General features: G+C 35.3%; 5 protein-coding genes and 1 long non-coding RNA gene across 11 annotated transcripts; 4 read left to right on the top strand and 2 right to left on the bottom strand.

Moving 5' to 3' along the window:
- Window positions 1-1,096: 1,096 nt before the first annotated feature.
- Window positions 1,097-3,465, bottom strand: LOC104725576 (putative UDP-arabinopyranose mutase 4). Its single transcript, XM_010444252.3, has 3 exons — window positions 2,804-3,465; window positions 2,457-2,707; window positions 1,097-2,064 (listed from the first exon to the last, which is right to left on the bottom strand). Exons 1-3 carry the CDS (start codon window positions 3,122-3,124, stop codon window positions 1,518-1,520), a joined length of 1,119 nt encoding a protein of 372 aa, XP_010442554.1. The 5' UTR covers window positions 3,125-3,465; the 3' UTR covers window positions 1,097-1,517.
- A 1,301-nt stretch (window positions 3,466-4,766) lies between these two features.
- LOC147935228 (uncharacterized) lies at window positions 4,767-5,612 on the top strand. Its single transcript, XM_087472912.1, has one exon. It carries the CDS (start codon window positions 4,767-4,769, stop codon window positions 5,610-5,612), a length of 846 nt encoding a protein of 281 aa, XP_087329038.1.
- Window positions 5,613-9,345: 3,733 nt separating this feature from the next.
- On the top strand, window positions 9,346-10,155 carry LOC109127959 (uncharacterized). Its single transcript, XM_087472911.1, has one exon. The coding sequence runs from the start codon at window positions 9,346-9,348 to the stop codon at window positions 10,153-10,155; it is 810 nt and encodes a 269-aa protein (XP_087329037.1).
- Window positions 10,156-11,695: 1,540 nt separating this feature from the next.
- Window positions 11,696-14,022, top strand: LOC104725575 (heavy metal-associated isoprenylated plant protein 7). 2 transcript variants are annotated; one of them, XM_010444251.3, is made up of 5 exons: window positions 11,696-12,104; window positions 12,199-12,370; window positions 12,467-12,675; window positions 12,793-12,874; window positions 13,511-14,022. In XM_010444251.3, the coding sequence occupies exons 1-5, from the start codon at window positions 12,096-12,098 to the stop codon at window positions 13,903-13,905; spliced, it is 867 nt and encodes a 288-aa protein (XP_010442553.1). In that variant the 5' UTR covers window positions 11,696-12,095; the 3' UTR covers window positions 13,906-14,022. The 2 variants fall into 2 exon arrangements, with proteins under 2 accessions (XP_010442553.1, XP_010442552.1); XM_010444250.3 differs by having other exon boundaries at window positions 13,490-14,022.
- A 2,998-nt stretch (window positions 14,023-17,020) lies between these two features.
- On the bottom strand, window positions 17,021-18,329 carry LOC147935227 (uncharacterized). Of its 5 annotated transcripts, none has more exons than XR_015570469.1 (3): window positions 18,021-18,317; window positions 17,571-17,676; window positions 17,021-17,409 (listed from the first exon to the last, which is right to left on the bottom strand). It is a non-coding gene; the product is annotated as an uncharacterized LOC147935227 (long non-coding RNA). The 5 variants fall into 5 exon arrangements; XR_015570467.1 differs by having other exon boundaries at window positions 18,165-18,297; XR_015570470.1 differs by having other exon boundaries at window positions 17,021-17,378; window positions 18,165-18,297.
- A 1,276-nt stretch (window positions 18,330-19,605) lies between these two features.
- LOC104725574 (HVA22-like protein e) lies at window positions 19,606-21,391 on the top strand. The gene is made up of 5 exons (XM_010444249.3): window positions 19,606-20,238; window positions 20,415-20,441; window positions 20,532-20,654; window positions 20,755-20,887; window positions 21,158-21,391. Exons 1-5 carry the CDS (start codon window positions 20,192-20,194, stop codon window positions 21,176-21,178), a joined length of 351 nt encoding a protein of 116 aa, XP_010442551.1. The 5' UTR covers window positions 19,606-20,191; the 3' UTR covers window positions 21,179-21,391.
- The last annotated feature ends 998 nt before the right edge of the window (window positions 21,392-22,389 follow it).

The raw sequence follows: 22,389 nt of genomic DNA, 5'->3' as shown, positions 1-22,389 counted from the left end.
CTGCACCTCGCGGAGGAGGCTCGTCGTAGAATTGACAAAGAACAAAGCAATCCGAGGCCTTTTTGTTCTTCTCTATAACCGAATTGGGGATTGTAACACAAGCCTCACCCGAATCTAGAGTATAAGGTGTACTTTTCCTTTCCAATTTGAGGGCACTTCCATTGACCAGATTTTTCCATGGGGAGTCTGGTTGGACCGTTGCGAGAGCACTCAACGGAGTGGTCGAGGGTGGGTTCTCCGTGGGAGGATGTTGTGGTGTACTAACCGTTGTTATCGATTCAGGGGCCGCCGCTTGTGGAGGTGGGACTGTAGCTAGGGTAACGGGATTAGGGTTTGCCGCAACCGCTATAGGAGGCGATGTGAGCCCTGTGTGCGGGGAGTCAGAGGTCTCTCTGTTAGTCGAGCTTTTCAAAGGCTCAGGTAACGTCTTGGGAGGGTGAGAGGGGGGAGAGCTACCAGCTGCATCATTGGACGCATGTGGGAGTGAGGGCCTCTCCGATGAGTTACTAGAGGTTGGGTTTGTTTTTGGCCATGGTGGCCGGTGAGAGCCTACACCGAGATTGGCGAAGGTGAAAGAAAAAGGAATTGGATCGCATTTTTTTTCACCTTTGCAGAAAGAGAAAGAGCGCATGTAGAGCGTGTGTAATTTCTTTTTCCACCTTGTTTTAAAAGATCCAAGAACAACTAACTAAGAATATAAAAAAATGCAAACAACTTAAAACTTATTATATAACATAAGATTACAAAAACTACTATTAAAAGTCTTAAGAGAAAACGATAAACAGCACACGTGTACGTTAGGAACATGAAGTGCATCTCTTTTTTCCGTCATGAAGTGCATCTTTAAAACCCGAAAAAAGTCAATATAATTGTTTCCACATCTTTTTAATTCTTTAATTAACTTTTGGACAGATTATATCAAGAGAGAAAAAAAACACTTCATGCAAAAGCCTACCTCATATTACGTCTACCTTAGAAAGACACTCCCAGAGACGGCAATATCAATACGTCTTGTTGAGATAAAATTTTATTTCACGTTAAACGACAAAAAATTTGATAGATAACGGCAAAATCATCAACGAAGTCATCCATGAAATAAGAAATAACGATATTCTTATTCTTCCCATCACGCTCAAAGAGCCGGCTCTATGAATTTAAAGGCGACAAACAAAGAAAAATAAAAAGGCTGTTTTGACGTTTATAAGAGTCGAACCCGAGCTAGAATACATGCAATACAAGATTAATACCACTAGATTAGACAAATTTTTTGAAAAAAAGGCCGAAAATTGGCTATAAAATATAGAATTTTCTATAGAGCCACAAGCATTGCTTCATTGGTTTGGTCTTTGGGTCGGCTCTGAGCTCAATACATATCAAGTTATTACATAATCACGCACACTTCCAAAACGGAGAAAAGTAAAGTACAATATCATATAATAAACTCACATCATTACTTATTCAAAACAAAACATTACTTATACATGTAGCAACAATAGCATCACACACTATAATCTTCATCATTTGGCCTTGACATCTTTGATAGTGCCCTTCTTAACCGGCGGGTTAAGCTCCTCATCGCACGCCTCATTCTTAACCGGCGGGTTAAGCTCATCCCACGCCTCAATCCAAGTGACCATTGCATCTGCCAAGTTTTCAAAGTAAGGATCCACTTTAGTGAGATTTTCTTTTGTCATCTTCGAAAGTTCCATATAGCACTTAGTTGCGGTGTCAGATTCTTTGGAGAGACGAAGGTTTTGGAAGAAAGGAACCATTTCTTCTTGCCAGTGGAGTCCCTTGTGCTCTTTCTTCAGGTTTACGAACGGGTTACTGGCTTTGCTGTGCCATAGATACGGCAAACCGGTCTTGACCCCAAAGCCCAAGTGGTCACACACCACCTTGGCTGCCCAACCAGCCCACATGTCATCATACCGGGAAATGGGCTGGCCTTCACCCATAAGGCCGAAGTACATAGCAGGTCCAATAAGCTCTCTGTTGAAAGCAAGATTCATGCCACACATTGGGTACAATACTCCTTTTGGGATTGTCATTACTGCATCAACATACCTGTAAATACCAAAAAAAAATCCTCTAACAGTTTCTTGGCTAAACAAATTCTTTGTTTTAAAAAAAAAAACCATTTTCTTTAATATTAACCATTAAAGAAAAATACAGATGAGGGACGGTGGCAAAACATATCAAACCAAATGAATTATTTTTTTAACATTGAGAATTGGTAAAATATCTTTAGACTTGAAAAAAATAGGAATCACACAAATTTCATCCTACCGAATTGAAACAAGTTGATAATTTAATATACGAAACTGGTTAAAATTTTATTAAAAGTTTTTTTTTTTTTTAAGTATTAGTTGTCAATTATTTCATCCTATCCAAACCGAGAATCTACAACCAACCCAAATATAACGCTGGAAAGGATGTTGAAATTTTTATATTATGACCTGGTGTTACGTTCGCGGGGCTTTACGAGTTGGGTTGGAGCATCGTAATCAGGGATGTTGAGCCAAAGGCCATGAGATATGGCGGTTTGGACACCTTCCCTTAAACTGAAAGGATACCCTCTGACGAAATCAGTTCCATCTCTAAAAGGGTCATAGAGAGTGTTGAAGTAGTGTGGTGTTGAAGGTGTTTCAAGGTTCTTTATGTGCTGAGCTATCACATTGATCTCTTTCCCACTTGGATCCTTTGCCACCTTTTTTTTTTGTTTTCAAAAAGAAAAAATGTATAAAGTTGCATGAATATAATACTATCAAAACGTGTAACGAATATAAATGGAAAAGAGACTTACAAAGCAATCATCATCAATGGTGTAGATATACTTCTTTTTGGACACCATGAAGCCAAAGCAACGACAACCACCATCCTTGTAGGAGATACAACTAGCTCTTGGACCAAGGATCCTGTTGATATCATTGCGGTTGTAGAGCTCGTAGTCATAACCATCAGGAACTCGGATATTGATCGAAGGGTCTCCATCTTGGACAATGATCAAGTGGTAATGCTGCAAAAATGGTCTCCATTGTTCAAGAAAGTCGAGGCTTCTAATGGTTGGGATCACAATATCCACATCGTCCTTTAAAGGTGCCGCTTCGAGGTTGTAGCCAGCCATTTTTGGTACTTAAGAGAGTTAAGTCTTGAATTGGGACCAAGATAAAAAAAATTCTTCCCTCCAAGAGGTCCGTGCTTTCTTTGTTGAAGTAAGTACAAAGGGTTTGATTTGAGATTTCATAAGAATTGGCTTAGTGAAATCCCATATTTCATAATTAGCTCTGTGTATGAGGTGATTGTTCTTAAGGGGAATGGCTTGAGATTTATATAACGGTTCTCAAATTCCTTTATAAAAAAGTGAATTGATGATCAACTACATTTCCTTCATAATCGTGGTTGTTTGAATATTGCGATCACTAGGAATTATATAGGTTAAATCTCGTTATCGAGAAGATAGAGGACGACGTTCATTTTAAATGCTCTAAACTATATAGTCTACTTAATATAAAATATTCCACCTTTTGTCCTATTGCTTAAAAAACATAGATGTTTCTAAACAGAACATCAAATATTTTTTTGAGTATATATACAATTTAGCTATTAACCAAATATCAAAAGACGGATCGGAAGCTACCTAACTTGCTTATCAGTAACCTATACGAAATAAATTTCTTTAGATAAACCAACAGATGAAAAACTGCCTTTATTGTACCTTTCTTTACTAGTTAATGAAAGAAAAAAAGAAAAAGACATTTAGATACTGATTTGGAATTTCTGAATTAAGTGGAACAACAATAGCTTAAAAGTTGGAAATTGTAGACTTAATGGACGACCGTTCAGTTGATTCGTTGAACAATTGTTTTTTTTTTTTTTTATTGTTTTTTTTTGATAAATCGTTGAACGATTGTTGAACCACACTATTCAATCATGTCATATGTTTTCAATTATTCTCGACACTACTAGAGAGAAGAAATATTCTTGTGTAAAACATATACACTTTTAGTTCTGAAGAAGAGAGATTAACTAAAAATTGTGAACATAATTTCTTTTTTTTCAAGAAAAAGAGAACGTAAATATTTTTTAGGTCCGCTAACTCATTGTATTAGATCGAAAACTCACATTACAACCATCCCACATGGGATTCTTCTGATAAATTCATTAAAAGGTAAACTAATTTTGTCGTGTAGATAAACCGAAAATAACTTCTAGAAAGGAATTTGATATAACTACAAAAGGGTTTTCTCTTTAGTCCTTTTCCAAAAGGAGCGAAAAGAAGTAAACAAAGTTAAAAAAAAACAGATTTTACCCACTTTTTACTTCTTTTTCTAGTAATTTCTCCGATTTTCAAACATTTTTCGCCGGACTTTGGTCACGACCGATGCCCTTCCGGAATGAGTCCGGCGCAGGAGACGCCCCTCATGTCTGGCCGTCTGCTTTTGTAACCAAGGAGACGCCCCATCACCTATACTCAAGCATTAACCCTCGCCTGCCATGGTTGGTAAGGAATATGAACAGAGTACTTCAAACCCCACTATAGTAACCTCTCGACTCTCTATCATTTAAGACTTCCCTTAAATATCTTGAACTCCCTCACCTCAGTATGAAGAACTGTATTTCCACCTGCATTTATTATTACTCGCAAGTTAACTCTCAGCTTTTAAAGCAAGAAACCTCAGCTTTAACGGCAAGAAAACTCTCAACTTAGTGTGAAGAATCCTAACTCCAAACAAGGAGACCACGAGCTTCTTTCGACTCTCTTCACTATGGAGAAAAGTATCCCCTACCACCTGAAAGGCAAAGAAAAGCAAGATGAGTTTGCTCCACCTGTCCGCAGAAGAGTCAGAGCACCAGATCTTGACAACATGGACCTTATAGAGGAAAACGCTCTCACACTGATTGGACGAATCACCAATCCTGCTCAACAGAGACTATGGTCACTCATACCTTTCCTATCTAACAGATGGAATCTCCGGGGTAAAGCTACTGGATCTGACTTAGGAAATGGTTGTTTCCAGTTTCTCTTCGAATATGAAGAAGATATGATCAAGGTCCTAGCCAACAGACCTTACCATTTCGATAGATGGATGGTCATACTCCAGAAGTGTGAGCCTATCATCTCCCCATCCTTTCCATCCAAAATCCCATTTTGGATTGACATCAAAGGGCTACCAAAACATTACTGGAAACTCGAAATGATTGAATCCATTGGGGAGGGAGTTGGCGAGCTCCTAGACCAGGAAATCACCTCCACCATGATTAAAATGCGCATTTTGATAGATGGTCTCCAACCTCTCATTAAGGATACAATAGTGGAGTTCCATGATGGCAGTGAAGCCCTCATCTCCCTGGAATACAAGGGACTGAAAAATCACTGCTCTCACTGCAGTAGACTGTCGCATGAAAAGAAAGATTGCCTGGGACTAGTTAAAACAACCAGAGAAAGATCGAGGGAAATTACAACAAACCAGCCCCCATCTCAAAAAATAAGCTCACCCTCCTCAGGACGCAATGCCTCCTCTCATCATCCCATCCAAAACCACTACCCCGCCAAACGGGTTCATCAGGACCACCCCAATCTCAAGGAAGATACCCGGAGGATAGACTTCTAAGTCTCAGAGCTTACTCGGCGCCAAGAGCGAGACACCAACCCCCAGTACTCCCTGCAAGATTGGATAGACAACCACAAAGTTACTCTAGAGAGAATCCCTCCAGACATCACCCAAGACAACTGTTCCCTGAACGTCGACCTCAGTACTGGCAATGGAGGGAAAAACACAAAGTAAAGAAAGAAGTACAAACATACCTATGGACTTCTCTGAAACCTCACGCCCCCGACGTCCCCCTCTTGAACGAGATACTGAACCAGAGGTCACACCTCCCCATAATACACTTCCCCCTCCCCCCTGTGGTACCTTCACGAGAAGAAGTAATGGGAGAGCTCCGTGATGTCACCATCCAATATGTAAGTGTTCCTGACCCTACGGAACAAGCCGCCAGAAAACAAAGAGTCATCCAAGGGGAGGCTCGAAATCTAATGGTGGAGACAGCCTCCCAAATTATTACAAATGCTACAATCGCATGGTGGAGACAGCCTCCCAAATTATTACAAATGCTACAATCGCAAACAGGGAGTTTGAAGAGAGCCAACCTGATATGAGCCATGATCTCCCGCAACATCCGGCTCTAAATGCTGAGGGTAGAGAGGGGACAAAAAAGAAAAAACGAGGCCGCCCTCCAATCAATAAAGCTGCAAGCAAAGGACCAACACATTTGTTAGGTGCCAAATCTAGCAAGAGAAACAAGGTGCTCATTCAAAATTCCCCAAAGCGAAGAACCAATCCTGAGAACCATACATCCCATGGTGGAGAGAACACTGTGAACAACGGCACTGGGGGACAGAATAGACAAAGTCACCAAAATTTTTCAAGACAAGCTGATAACAGACCGTCTACTAGTAGAGTCCCACCACAAGCTACCATCATACCATCCATTGTAAAGACCAAGGAGGGTTTTTGGGATCCTCCACAACCTCTTCCTTAAGAACTCTGAGCTTGAACTGTTGTGGTTTGGGGAATCCCATGACAGTTTGCAGACTTCGGGAGATACACAAACGTTTCTCCCCAGACATAATCTTCCTCATGGAGACAAAGAATGCTGATGACTTTGTTCTCACTAAACTCCAATGTCTAAATTATTCAGCAATTAAACTTGTCTCACCTCATGGCCAGGGAGGTGGGGGTCTTGCTCTACTCTGGAAAAATCATATCGAACTCGAGGTACTGCAGGAAAGCTCAAACTTCATAGATACATCCATCAAAGCAGAGGGAAAAAGCTTTTTCGCTACCTTCATCTATGGCGAACCTGAGAAGGCAAAGAGAAAATTAGTGTGGGATCAGATAACTGATATAAGCAAAATGCAAAGTGATCCATGGCTATTAACATGTGATTTCAATGACATGATAGACTCATCTGAGAAACAAGGGGGCCCAGCCAGACCAGAGGGATCTTTCATTGACTTGCGCACAATGATGTCAGAACTTGATCTTTTCGATCTGCAACACTCCGGGAACTTCTTATTTTGGCAAGGTCGACATTATAATCACTTAGTGCAGTGCAGATTAGATAGGACAATGTCGAATACCTCCTGGGCTAAGGCCTATCCTTCAGGTCGTTCCCAGTATCTCGAATTTGAAGGCTCTGATCACCGACCTCTCATGACTTTCTTTGATCTACACAACAAAAAGACTAAAACGCAACAAGGAAGTCACACATCTCATTAAGGAAAACTAGAGGCCAGAGGAAGAAGAGCAAGTTGAACAGAAAATTAACAAGTGCAGAACTGCCCTTATCCGGTGGACAAAGCAACATCATTTCAATAGTCAGAAGAGAATAGAGGAGGCTCGCCAAAAACTAGACATTTCAATGTCAACTTCTTCAGCTAACACCATGATGATAGCGGTAATAAATGATGAGTTAAAACAAGCTTACAGTGATGAAGAGGCATTTTGGAAGCAGAGAAGTCAACAGCTGTGGCTGACTCTAGGAGACAAAAATACTGGGTATTTTCATGCTATCACCAAGGGAAGGAAAACAATCAATAAACTTGCTGTGTTAGAAGATGATAATGGACAAGCTTGGTACGAAGAGAACAAGATCCTGCAATTCATAACAAACTACTACAATAACCTTTTTCAATCTGTAGGTTTGTATGACTCCACAACGGTGCATGAGGCTTTGTCTCCATGGATTTCCGAGGATACAAACCGAAAGCTGATCTCTCTACCATCACAAGAAGAAATCAAAGCGGCTTGATTCTCCATTCATGCTGACAAAGCCCTGGGGCCAGATGGTTTCTCAGCCAGTTTCTTTCAATCGAACTGGCAAACTGTGGGAACTCAGATCATCACTGAAGTCCAGAGCTTCTTCTCCACGGCTATCCTACCAAATAATATAAACAAGACCTATGTCCGTTTGATCCCTAAAATCACAAATCCAAAGAAAATATCAGACTATAGGCCCATTGCCCTATGCACCGTGTATTATAAAATCATTTCAAAAATCCTTACCAGAAGGCTGCAACCCATCCTGCACACGATTGTGTCAGAGAACCAATGCATTTGTACAGGAGAGAGCCATCTCAGACAATGTGCTCATAACGCATGAAGTTCTCCATTACCTGCATTCCTCCACAGCAAAACAAAGATGGTATATGGCAGTTAAAACTGACATGAGCAAGGCATATGACAGGATTGAATGGGATTTTATATCCAAGGTACTGGAACGACTAGGATTTCACCCTACCTGGACAAGCTGGATCATGCAATGTGTTACCACCGTGAGCTACTCCTATCTCCTAAATGAATCAGCACAAGGACTGGTAACCCCCAAGCGCGGTATCAGACAGAGAAACCCGCTACCCCCCTATCTATTTATCCTTTGCAGTGAAGTGCTGACAGGCCTATGCAAGAAAGCTCAGGATGAGAAAAAGCTTACAGGAATCAAAGTTAGAAAACATAGTCCAAGACTCAGCCACTTACTCTTCGCAGACGACACCATGTTCTTCTGCAAGATGGATCAACAAAACTGCAACACTCTGCAACGAATCCTTCACGAGTATGGAAGAGCCTCAGGACAAATGATAAACGCAGCCACGTCTGCGATCACAATCTCTGCTAAAACGCCCCCTGAAACAAAAGACAGAATCAAATCTCATCTGGGGATCCATAAGGAGGGAGGACTTGGTAAATATTTGGGGCTTCCTAAGCTGTTTGGCAGGTAAAAGAAGGACCTCTTTACAGCAATAGTGGATAGAATCCGCCAGAGAGCTTGCAGTTGGTCCTCTCGACACCTCACAGTTGCGGGGAAAATGACAATGCTAAAATCGGTACTAGCTGCAATGCCAACTTACTCCATGTCCTGCTTTAAGCTCCCCTGCTCCCTGTACAAGCATATACAATCAGTTCTAACTCGTTTCTGGTGGGACTCGAGTATGGAGAAAAATAAAATGTGTTGGGTTTCCTGGGAGAAACTAGCAAGAGCAAAAGGGGAAGGAGGCCTAGGTTTCCGCGACTTACAATGCTTCAATGATGCACTCCTGGCCAAAATAAGCTGGAGAATTTTGACAAAACCCAACTGCTTTTTAGCTAGAGTCCTCCTCGGTAAATACTGCTACAAAACCCCTTTTCTAGAAAGCAATCCCCCGACCTCGACCTCCCATGGCTGAAGAGGCATCCTTATTGGTAAAGAGCTCCTGAAAACACAGTTGGGAAGAGTAATTGGTAATGGTTTGATACCCTTATCTGGAAAGATCCTTGGATCTCTCTTACCTCCCCAACGGTGCCAATGGGACCAGCTCCTCAGGACACGGCTAACCTGAATGTCCACCACCTGATATCTCCGGAGACGCTGGATTGGGACAAAGAAAAAGTAATGCAAATTCTCCCAGGATTTGCTGATCAAATCCTGGAGATCAAACTAAGTAAATGGGGTGGGAAGGATAGTTATGCTTGGCTATCCACAACCTCGGGAACCTACTCCACAAATTCTGGCTACTATGAGAGCATTGTTCAACACCCGACACCTACCCTGTTGCAGGATACGGTCAAAGACTTCAAGTGGAAAGAGCATATTTGGAATATAAAAACATCCCCGAAAATCAAATTCTTTCTATGGAAATTAATGCGGGAAGCTTTACCTGTGGGAGAGAACCTCAAGGCACGACAGGTCAATTTGACGGTTTGCTGCCCTTTCTGTGCCAACAAAGAAACCGCAACCCACCTATTCTTCACCTGCACCTACGCAAAACAGGTTTGGGAACAGACCCCGGTACAACATCAAATCAAATCAAACCTCTTCACCACAAATATAGAGGCTTTTGAAGCTCTCCAAAAGAGTATATGCTTACCGCCAACCGGGGTTGGACAAGGCCCCCTCTACCCCTGGATCCTTTGGAAAATCTGGACTGCTCGCAATCATCAGATTTTTGAGAAAAGCCATGACCCTCCAATCGAGACAGTACGAGTGGCAGTCACCTTAGCTCGGGAATGGCAAGAGGCTCAATTACTAGAGGAAGATCGGAAAGTCAAGCAAAGAAACCAGAGACAACAACCTCCACCACCAGATGTAACACTTGGTTTCTCCGACGCTGCCTAGGATCGAACATCGAGATCTGCAGGACTGGGATGGCACTTCTCGAATCGAGCCACGAACTCTCAACGCTCTGACGCCCTCAGGATGACTCATGTTGGTTCACCGCTTCTAGCAGAAGGACTTGCCCTACTCAAAGCCTTGACACAGGCATCAGATCTAGGTTTTTCAAAACTCTCTTTAGCTTCGGATTCGACTCAATTGATCGAAGTCATCAAATCGGAGATTTCTCACAAAGAGCTCCATGGGATTATACATGATATCCGCACTATCTTTTCTACTTTTCTAGAGCTTTCTTTTCAATACATTCCGAGAGAGCAAAATAAGAAAGCTGATGCTTTAGTAAAAGTGATCTTAAACGATCCTCCTGTTTGTACGAGACTCCTTTAATTAATTAATGAACATATCTTTGCCAAAAAATAGAAAGAAAAGAATTTGATTGTTCCCGTATCACAAGATTAGATGATCTATATAGTCGTCTTCCTTAACTACTACTGGACTTAAGGAAGCCCACTAAGTTCATTGTTTAGGTAAAAAACGTTTCATTATAAATTTATAATACCATATATAGCAATATATCCTGATGGAATATTTTCTTCAAAGTCTAGTACAAAAGAGAAGGCTTTTACATACTTTTTAGTAAAGCCTTGCCAAATACTAGCAAAGATAGAATCGGTTGGTATTTGCAACTAAAAACACCAACCATCCAATAAATGGGACAAGTAATAGTTTAAAGGAGAGAGAGATGGAAGGAACCAAACTGAAACACATGACGAGACTCTCTAGATTCAAAAACATCGTGCCATTATAACAAATTATCGCAAAAAAAAAATTATTGTTATAATATTTCACTTCTCGATAAAAAGAATAGTAGTACTTATTAATTTATGCATGGCCTCTTGTTGGTCTACGTAGGCGGGAGCTTCTTAGCCGGTTTAGCCCCGTCACTCCTTTAGCGCTCCTTAAATATTCGAAATGTCGGCTATGTATGTGAAGATAAAGTTATATATCTCATCTAAATTTGTGTATTTTTTTTGTACGTTTATTCTTTTTTTTTTGTTAATACAATTGACAGGTTCAATTAGGATTCATAAATATGTACACATTAAGACTTCTCTAATATCTCAACGGGAAACTGTCAAACTAAGGCGTTTTCTGACATCGAAAGAATATAATTTGTCATGGATACAACATGTCTTCTTATAAAATTCCAAGTCTTTCTGCCAGGACTTAGTATTTACACCCCCCATGTGAATTTCTACCTATTTTGTGGTATGCCATTTGCAATAATACATTTTATTTGTTACTTAATCAAAGTCTAGGTTGTGCGAAATAGTGGATAAATTATTAGAGGAGTTTAATTTCTTTTTGGCAGAATTCAATAAACCATTCTCAAGTAAATAGTTGTACTTTTTGACTAGATTTTTCAATATATAGTCAAGTATTTGTTCCCCCTTTCACGAGATTTTCGTGTCAATTATAAGAGGTTTCGAAAATGACACAACGTCTAGAAAATTTTGAACTTTTTCTTCATCACATTTTCTCTGTGTTTCAAATCCCTTTCAAATAACGTATTTTACCACCATTAATTATTATTTTTTATGTGATGCAAACATTCAAGTCCAGCATTAACAAACAACAAAAGTACAACACATTCAAAGCAATGACAACAACAACAAAATCTATGAATAATAGTAATTGAATGGGACAAAAAAGATAGTAGTAAAAATACATTATTTCAATACGAAATACGAAATTGGTAGTAAATGCGCTCTGTCTCTGTGGGGTAAAAGAAAAAAACATATATGTGGTGTGTGTGTAATATATAAACAGATCAAAAGCACCAAATCTGACGGTCCATAGAAAGAAAGAAAGAAAGAAAGAAGAAAAAAGCTTAAATAATTGTGCCACTCAACTCTCAAGTCTCAACACTGACACTAAATTCAATGGGAGAGGTTAGTGTGTTTTTTTCAAACTTTTTCGAAATTTTACATAGACAAACACTATTGACTTCTCAAATTCACTACTCCTTATTTTTGCCATTTTCAGGAAGATAAGAAAATGGAGGAGAAGAAAGCTGAAGAGCCACAACTGAAACCAGAGGATAAGAAACCTGAAGAAGAAGAGAAGAAGAAAGAGCCTCAAGATATAGTTCTTAAGATTTTTATGCATTGTGAAGGTTGTGCTAAAAAGATCCATAGATGCCTTAAAGGCTTTGAAGGTATCACTATTACTCATTACAGTGCTTCTTTAGTTTTTAGTACTTAAAAATTTTTAAGCTAAGTTTTGGTCTAATGGGAAAATGTGATATATATAGGAGTGGAGGATGTAACAACTGATTGTAAAACTAGTAAAGTTGTGGTGAAAGGAGAGAAGGCAGATCCATTAAAAGTGTTGGAAAGGCTACAGAGGAAGAGCCACCGTCAAGTGGAGCTTCTCTCGCCGGTTCCGGAGCCTAAACCGGTTCCGAACGAACCGGAGAAAAAGGAGGAGGAGAAGCCTAAACCTGAGGAGAAAAAAGAAGAGGTATTGTTTTTAATATTTGTAAGATTTTAGGGGTTTGATTTGTAATTTGAAGGAGAGTTGATTGGTTCTGTGTAAATTAACAATAATGTTTTGTGGGCACTGAGAAAAAAAAAACAGGTAGTGACAGTGGTGCTTAGTGTTCACATGCATTGTGAAGCATGTGCCATGGAGATTCAAAAGAGAATCATGAGAATGAAAGGTTTGTATTTTTTTTTTTTCACTCTTCTTGTTTAAATTTTTTAATTAAAATATTCTGAATTGGGTACAATTCCTATTAAATCTGAGTTTTAATTCTGAATTTGTGGGACTACACTTAATTGGGACATCAAGTTTTGGACTCTTCTGTATGTCATAAAATGATTCCATTTCTTTATTGTAATTGAAACTGTAAGTGTGTACTATGTAGGTCCTTTTTTTAAAGATAGCAATTTGAAAGAGCATGTGTTTAGTGAATCTTTCATTAGAAAATGAAACCCATTCACCTAAGTTTTGTTATTATAATCATATAGCTTCAACTCTTTCTTCTTTACAAATAGTTTTTGCTTATTTTAAATTATTCAAGATTACATAATTCGAGTAGGGTTGAGTCGAGTCTTAACTTAAGTCAACTACGTTAGTTTTACTTTTACTTTACCTATTCCCCAAGAATCCCAAAGTTCTATACACTCTGATTTTTTTTTTTTTTTTCTTTAGTTGTAATGTTAAATATATCCTCTATAAATAAGTTGTACAAGTGTTTTGTTTCAGGACATTGTTGTTAACTATGATAGGTAGAAATTTATTGGAATGTTAGCAAAATTAACCAATTTTAAAGCCAAAACATGTTTTTATATAGGAGTCGAGTCTGTGGAACCAGATTTTAAAGCATCACAAGTGAGCGTCAAAGGAGTTTTTACCCCGGAAAAGCTAGTTGAGTTCGTTTACAAGAGGGTCGGGAAGCACGCCGCGGTAGTCAAGCAAGATCCGCCGCCAAAACCTCCGGAAAAAGAAAAAGAAACCAAAGACAAGGAGGAGAAGAAAAAGGAAGATGGGCAACCCAAAGAAGGAAAAGAGGCCAAGGAGGACGGTGGTGCCAAAGGCGATGGTGGTGCGGCCGTGGAGGGGAACATAGTGGTAGACCTGAAGAAGAATGAGTATCAGTACCAGCCACCAAGGTACCCCGTGGAGATGTTTGCTTATCCACCACAGATATTCAGTGACGAGAACCCCAACACTTGTACCATTATGTAATAAAATCGTCAGTTTGATGGGTTTGTTTGTAGGATTTATTTATTTTTACTTTATCTATATGCCGTATTTTAATTTGAATGTACTCTTTCTTTTGGTAACTTATTTTTTGTTTCATCCGAATTAAATGATCGTATTTTTAAAAAAAAATGTTAAATAAAAAATTGTCCTCCTAGTGTATTTCATCACCTCACGACATTAATTTTAAATGAAATGAAACACTAAAAAACACATCAGTTTCGTACAAATTTCCAAATAATTCCAATTCTCACATAACTAAAAAGAAACACGACACCCTGATATCGTATGCATCAAACTCGAAACTTTTTTTGTCAAATAAATTTTTTAAAAAAACTGAACTAACTAAATTATCCTTAGCGAACGTTACATCACCTCTATGAAAATTAGGCTGAAATTATCCACTGGACTAACATATACTCTTCACCAATTGGCCTCTTTGTACATTCAGTTATGATTATTCCACTTTTTACTTTTGTATGAAATTATCTATGAAAAGTATCCCACTTTTCACCATCATTCATGGCTACAATTATGAAATTATACACGGGATTAAGAGAACTCCAACCATAAAACACCAAAACATCAAATTTTGACACTAAATTTTGTGTTTCGGTGTTCTAAAAAGTTTTACATCTCCAACCACAACACCAAATTTTACACTAAAAACAAAACTTTTATTTATTATATTATTAAATAAAATTCTTTTTCTAATAGTTTAATACAAATCAATATTTATATAAACGATTTATTTCAATTCAGTACTTAATATAAAATTACAATCAATAAATTAAAATACTTTTTAAAATTAAGAAATAAATTACATTTTACTAATTTTCAGAATTAGTAAATTCGGACCACAAATGCTCAATTAATACATTTCAAAGTTCAATATGTGCTTCGCGATTTTTAATTTGTCTGTGTCGAGCTAAAAATTCTTGAAATTGAGCATCATCGTTGCTCGACTCTTTCTTCAATAGTTGCGTCAACATCATGTTCATCCTCTATAATTATATTATGCATTATGATACAAATGTTCATTATATCATGTAACATTTTCTTACTCAAAAAATGTGCAGGTCCAGCCACAATTGCCAATCTTAACTGCAATACTCCAAATGCACGTTTAGTTGATAAACAATAATTTAAATATATTTTAAATAAAAAACATGAATGAAATAAGATATATTTGTTTAGTGTTTTGTGAATATTGTTACACTATATTTGATGTAACACTATTCACAAAACACTAAAAAAATAGAGATAGTGTTTGTTTTGCAGTTCCATTGAAGTGAATTAACACTATAATTGATGTTTTGCCGTCCCCGTTAGAGTTTCTCTAACATATAAGTTTTCGCCACTAGATTGCTTGCTTGTGATCCAGACTAGCTTTTGTAGTAACCCACTCTTACATAAGGATTTTAGACCATGACTTTTATTAAGGTTTTGAAATGTTACCAGGTAGCGAAGAATGGAATTTGAGTAAACGCCAAAATGATTTTAACGTGGAAGAGAAAAGTTTGGTTAAGTGTTGCTGTTTTATATAGAATCAACAATTATATAAAATTTATTACTTTTTGTTACAACAAGAACAAGTGCATCATGTCCCTATCTTACAGCTTAACTAAATTCGAGTAGAAAAATAAAAAAATGAGAAGATCTTCAAATTGCTGAGTTCCCGATTTCTATAACACTAGGTTGTTATAATACATCAACTCTAATATATAAATCCATCCTTGTGAAGTATAGATACTAGAAAACATGTATAAGTTTATTTTCTTCGGTTTTCATATATCTTCTCATGTGAAAACTGAGAGTGGAATAAGCTCTTTAACAAAAGAAAGAAAATTGAGAGTGGAGCTACACATGTGAATTCATACCATTGGAAATTTTCCGACGACCCATCAGTTGGGAAAAGAGTTTAACTTTTGACTGTTGAAATTATTTTGATGAAATTGGAAAATTTGGAAATTGAGAAACTGACAATAATTTTTTTACGGTCTTAGCCTGTCAAAATATTTTCAACAGAACTTTAGAAAAGTTTTTGATAAAACCATTCTGTGAAAAATTTACCAACGGATTAAAAGTTTGCTGGTAATCCTATGTATAACATTTATCTACAATGGCAATTGAACCAAAACAATATAATGGCAAAAAATCAATATACCATTAATATATATGATTTTATCACTATTTATGAAATATTTGTGAAATCTTCATACAAAATTTAAATATAGAGGATTTTGTCTTTTATTATCCTTACTATATATATATACTAGAAGTAGACTCGCGCGATGCGCGAGATAACTTTATAATAATTTTAACAGATATTAGATTTATTAAAATATTTAAAATTTTATATTTTGTGTGTCAATAAATTATCTTATGTTTGTTATTTGTTTTGTTTTTAAATAAGTATTCTCAGTCACTTAAAATATATAGAGCTTTTTATGTTTTGATTCACAATCAAGACGTACAAACATTTTTTACGTTGAGAAATGAACATTGATTACGTATTACATGGCTGAGCATGAACATTATGTGTTAGTTTGTCCACTTTTAAAATAATCTATAAAACATCAATATCTTCTAAAACCAGACACCTCCAAGAAGAACAAGACAGTAGCTTGAATTTCTCGAATAACCTCTTCTTGAGTCGAAACTCACGCTCTTTCTTCATTCTCTATGTAATTAATTCCATTAATTAGATAGCTAAAGGTAGCATGTCTAAATAATTTTGATATTTATATATTACCATCATGCTTCACACATGGTTAAATGTTTTATTATTATAATTTAAATGTTTTAGCAATAAAATATTATAATCTTAATGAATTATACAAATGACTTCAAATGCATTTGTGTTCTAGAAGTTGAATTCTTTCTATTTCTTGATTAATTGTATTTGGAAAAGAAAGTTGTCTGTTAGATACTTCTATATTTTTATCACGTAATTTATATCTATTGAACATACCAAATGCAAACTGAATTTTAGTTTAGAATTGAGTAAAAAAATGTTATTAATATATATTGATATATTATTAATGTATATATATATATATATATATGTTGTATTATACTCAAAATGACCAACGAAAAAGATTAAAAACATACCATCGTATTATCGAGTTAATTTTTTTAGTGTTCACTGCATAATCTAAGAGAACATAAAATAATTATTCACCAGATAATTTTTTTCTTCTTCTTTGTTTTTATTTCTAAAATCATGTGATAGATGGAAGAAGAGATAACTCAAATCTTTCTACTTCTCCAAGACATTGTTCTTCTCTCTCTTTCCCTCCGTCTCTCTCTAGAATGCAATTGGGATTAACTTCGAGTGATTTTTAGATCTTTCGACTTGATAAACACGTGGTAGAGGTGAATAATGTTAAATGCGTATTAATGAAACTTGCACACATGGTCAAATCCCATTGTCTTGCTCTGCTTGCGGGTAAACACTATCATCACATCATCAACAATCGATCATGGCTAGGAAAAATAAAGGAACATATGAGAAGAGAAAAAAAGTGCATACATAGTATAACCCAAACAATAATGTTGTGAAAAGAAATTAGATGTTAAGTATATTTTAAAAAAATAATTAAGACTAAATTGTGTAAGAAAATAAAAACTGAATTTGGAAGAATCACATGGCTTTGGAAACCCATATCATGAGATATATCACATAGACGTCCAAATCTGCCTTGACCCTAAACCATAAAGCATCGCAAAACCTTTCTCATCAGAAATCATAACCTATAAATAAAATAAAGGACCATGGAATTGGTTATTATAAAGAAAGTTAATAAATACATACAAGCACAGTTGTAACGTTAAGGTACAAATTTAAAGTAATAGTATTCGAAACAGTTAATATTTGTTTAAACTCATTTTCATGGGTAATATATACAAACACACTTGTATAAAATATAACATGGATAATAAGTAGCATAAATATTGTAACTAAGATATAAAATCTATTAGGGTTAATGAATTATGATCTAAAACTAAAATTTTTATATTAAAAAATTATCAAATAGATCAAAAGAAAAAAAAATACAATATTAATATACAAAATAGGCATTCGAAATAACATTTACCAACATTTACAAGTGAGAATGTGTTATGTGCCTAAGACCTTCTTCATCTAACTCTTTCTAATGGATAACCATATTTCATATGCTCACATCTATATATTCTACAAAACCTACAAATGTCTCATAAAGAAAAAAGTTAAATATTACCAAATTTAGAAAATTATGTGAGAGGTAAAATATGATGTTTGATGAAGACTTTGTCTAGCTATTTATTAAATATGTTGTAGTATGAGAGGTTTTTCAGTTTTTTTTTTGTCAAACATCATGGGAATTATGGTTACATTACAAAGAATAAATATATCATAGGTTTTGTCTGTGTTTTTTTTTTCTTTTGTAAAACACAAATTGTATTGCAATTAATACATTAAAGTGTATTCAAAGATTTGTTTTAAATTCTTTTCAAACATCATGGGAGTTACATTTTAAAGAATTAATATGCAATAAATTGTGTTAATGATTACTAATAAAGAAAAATAAAATATCATATTGTTTTATATCTTGAAATTATTTTAAAATAAATTGACTTGATATTTTGGCACAAAAACTGTGAAACAAATATTATATTTTTTGTCAACAAATAACTATTATAATGTTATAATTTTTTTATAGCTTGAAATTAGTAAATAATTCAATAACCATCACATTATATTTTTCCAAAATTATGATATTAATATTTAAAACTTTAATTATCAGAAATTTATTTTGTCCAAAATTTATAATATTAACATTTAATTCTTTTTCATTTGCAAAATTATAATATAATGGTAATTACATAAAATATTGATAAATGATACCTATGCAAAATTATAATGTTATGTTAATTAAATAAAATATTGATAAATGATATCTATATATAATTACTAAAAGTACATTGCATAAATGTCAATATGTTTTTTAGTAATGAAATATCATTTAAATTTAGTGAATATGAAAAATTTAATTATATACTTTAAATTTAGTGAATAATGTATATACTTCTGAGAAAAACAAATTAAAAAAAAATTAATAATTGAGAAGTGAGGACATGTATCGAAAATATACGCTGTCAAATGTCGTTGTTATGCAAAGTTATGAGAAAACCTTCTCATATTATATATAAGATTTAATTATTTTTTATTGGCAGAATTATAATTTTATGGTAATTACATAAAATATTGATAAATGATATCTATGCAAAATTATAATGTTATGTTAAGTATATAAAATATTGATAAATGATATCAATATATAATTATTAAAAGGGCGTTGCATAAATGTCAATATATTTTTTAGTCCTGAAATATCATTTACATTTAGTGAATAAGAAAAATAATGTATGTATTTTTAAGAAAAATAAATTAAAAGAATTTAATAATTGAGAAGTGAGAACATGTGTCAAAGATATACGCTGCCAAATGTTGTGTTATGATAAGTTAGAAGAAAACCTTCTCATATTATATAAAATAGTTTTGGTAAGAAAATAAAGATACATGTATATAATTATATTTTTTTGTTTATTGGATAAAATTTTGTTAATGACAAAATAAGATTTGCTAATGTTTATGAATTGAATCAGTATATATACTTGGCACATTTATACTAGTTATGTGTTTTCTTTTTCTTGATTTACTTTGGTATACTATTTTCTTCTTTCTTAATGGGTAATTAAAGGAAAATAAAGAAAAGAAAAGCATGGAAAATCACAATAAAGAGAATCTCACCGACATCTGGCCTCTATTGGCCAGTGACATGTCGGACACGCTCAAGTTAGAATCCGATACTCTCTGTCTCTTTCACTCCCACGTGTCCGGTATATTACTCATCAAAACTAATCCCACACAAACCGAACCAGAATAGCTAAACCAGACTATCTGATTTGGCTCTCATCAACCGGCATTACGGTTATACCAAAGCCAAATGGGAAAGTTTATGGTACACAAGACTAAAAAATCAAAAACTAGATTCATCGGTTCGGTATGTGAAATAAACGATACCAAATTCTCCCGGTTCGGACTTGAACCAAATTGTGCAAAACCGTTTTGAATGTCCAAACCAGGACAGTTTAATATAAATAAGAAGATCTCTCTCTCTGGTCGTCTTGTTTCAGAAAAACAAAGAGCATTTCGAAACTTCTTTTAAGACTTCTTTCCATTTGATTGATTTGGATTTTTGTTGTGTTGTTCATCTTCTTAAAAATGACAAAACTATCGACATCTCTCTCTGCTCTTCATTCTCTCGCTGGGTATATTTATTCATTCGTCTCCTCTTCTATATCATTTTTTTTTATTGTTTTTCTCTATCTTATTTAGTTTCCTTCAGTTTATCGTTTGATTATGTTTTGATTAAAATTATTTTGAGGATCTCAGTTTATAATATTGTGATTTTGTGTTTTTGTTTTCTTGGGACGATCATACGCAGACCCGTGGTGATGCTGCTTTATCCCTTGTAAGTAATTTCCTATTGTTTTCTAATATACATATTTCTGTTTGGTGTTATCTTAAATTTTTTATTTGATTGTTTATGATATTGGTAAAGATATGCGTCGGTTCTAGCAATAGAGAGCCCATCAAAAGTAGATGACGATCAATGGCTTGCTTATTGGATACTCTACTCTTTCCTTACCCTCTCGGAACTCATCCTTCAATCTCTCCTAGAGTGGTAACATTAACCATATCATATCTATGTTTCATTTCTTGTGGTCATGGTAACGTTATTAAAATAGAGAAAAATGGGTGAAAATATCTTGAGTAATTTATAGGATACCGATATGGTACACGGCGAAGTTAGTGTTCGTGGCATGGTTGGTTCTGCCACAGTTTAGAGGGGCTGCTTTCATATATAACAGGGTCGTGAGGGAACAATTCAAGAAGTACGGCATCCTCAAACCTAAGGTCATATCCTTCTCATCATTTTTCCCTTTTCCTTTGATGACCAAAGTGTGAAATACACTTGATTAAAAGTTGTTAAAGTGGGATTAAAGTCTTTGTGCGGGCCAAATCTTGTCCTTAACAGGTTGGCCCGTAGGATTACCGGTTCAATCCCAAAATATTGGCTGGTTTTGTCATCGATGGACTTGTTGGGTTTCGTATATAGTAAACTAAGAAGTATAGTATTTACTAGTCAATTTCTTTTGTTTTTATATTTTGGTGTTTGGAATATAGGTAGGGCACCAGGCTGAGTGAAGTCAAAAAGAGGAAGGGGCATAAAGCGGCTTCACTGTTGGTGCCTCCAAGTTTCTAACCTTTATGCTTTTTTTCTTTTGTCTTATTTCTCTTTTGGTTTACGGAAAAAATGGGTTCAGACTATGAATTCTTATGAGCTATTTCCTACTTCAATGTATGTGAAAACTAAAAGACCTTTGATCCGACGTTAATTAAAAATGTTATTTTAAGAGATATATATGTGTTTACATGTTATTGACGGAACAGGGAAGAAGCATAAAAATGAAGAAAAAGAAATTGTAATCTTATGAGAAAATAATAATGGTTTATGGCGCATGTTAACTAAATAATCAAGCAGAAGAAATGAGTTATCAAATTGAAAATTTGTCAAACACATCATATAAAATACATAAAATCAAAATAAAATAAAAGATGTTAACAAAACTTGTAAAATATGCATGCAAATTTTAAAATATATAATTAATACTATTGGTGAGACGCATGTTGCTTGATAGTTGATAACACTCTCGTATCGTCTGCGTATAGGCATCTTGTGTTGCCACTTCTTGATCTTTCGGAAACAAAAAAAAATGCAATTCTGAATTCCCGTCGTTGTTGAAATATTATTATAGTATTGCATCGAAGTCTCCAAAATTAAGATCTAGAAGATGAGAAATACAAATGAATTAAGTTAACCAATCCAACTGTTGTTTTACTTTCTTTGTTTGTCCTAACATTAATTATATCTTAATTAAAAGCTATAATTAACATCTTCGACTTTCTTTTAGCTTTTTTCCAAATTCTTAAGGTTAGTTCGATCACTGAATCAAGCAAAGAATACATCGAATAAATAAATTTCTTCTCTTCTAGCAGAACATAACCATCTTGACTGTGCCAAATGATACTTACGACTTTTTAAATGGAGCTAAAAGCCATCAAATTTCAGCATTGACACTTAAAAAAAAAAAAAAAAAAAAACAAAAACTATGATGTTCATATAGTTCACCATGTTTTACCTTAGTATATTCACATCTTTTGCATGATTTATTAGCACATTTAGCCATTATTGAGTAGCTTTAGGACTGTTTATGCATTAGAGTAGAATTGCATTGCATTTGCATAGTTTCTTGCATAAACAGGTGAATTTGGATCCTAAGGAGAATGAAAGGATGTTGAGAAGGATTTGAGCTATCAAAGTGAAGAAGATCAAGGAGTTAGAGCAGAAGAAACCA

Source organism: Camelina sativa, chromosome 11 (genome assembly GCF_030686135.1).
Source record: "Camelina sativa cultivar CO46 ecotype springtype chromosome 11, ASM3068613v1".
Taxonomy (NCBI): Eukaryota; Viridiplantae; Streptophyta; class Magnoliopsida; order Brassicales; family Brassicaceae; genus Camelina; species Camelina sativa.
The sequence above is the reverse complement of the archived record's forward strand: the minus strand, read 5'-3'. Positions and strand labels throughout refer to the sequence as shown.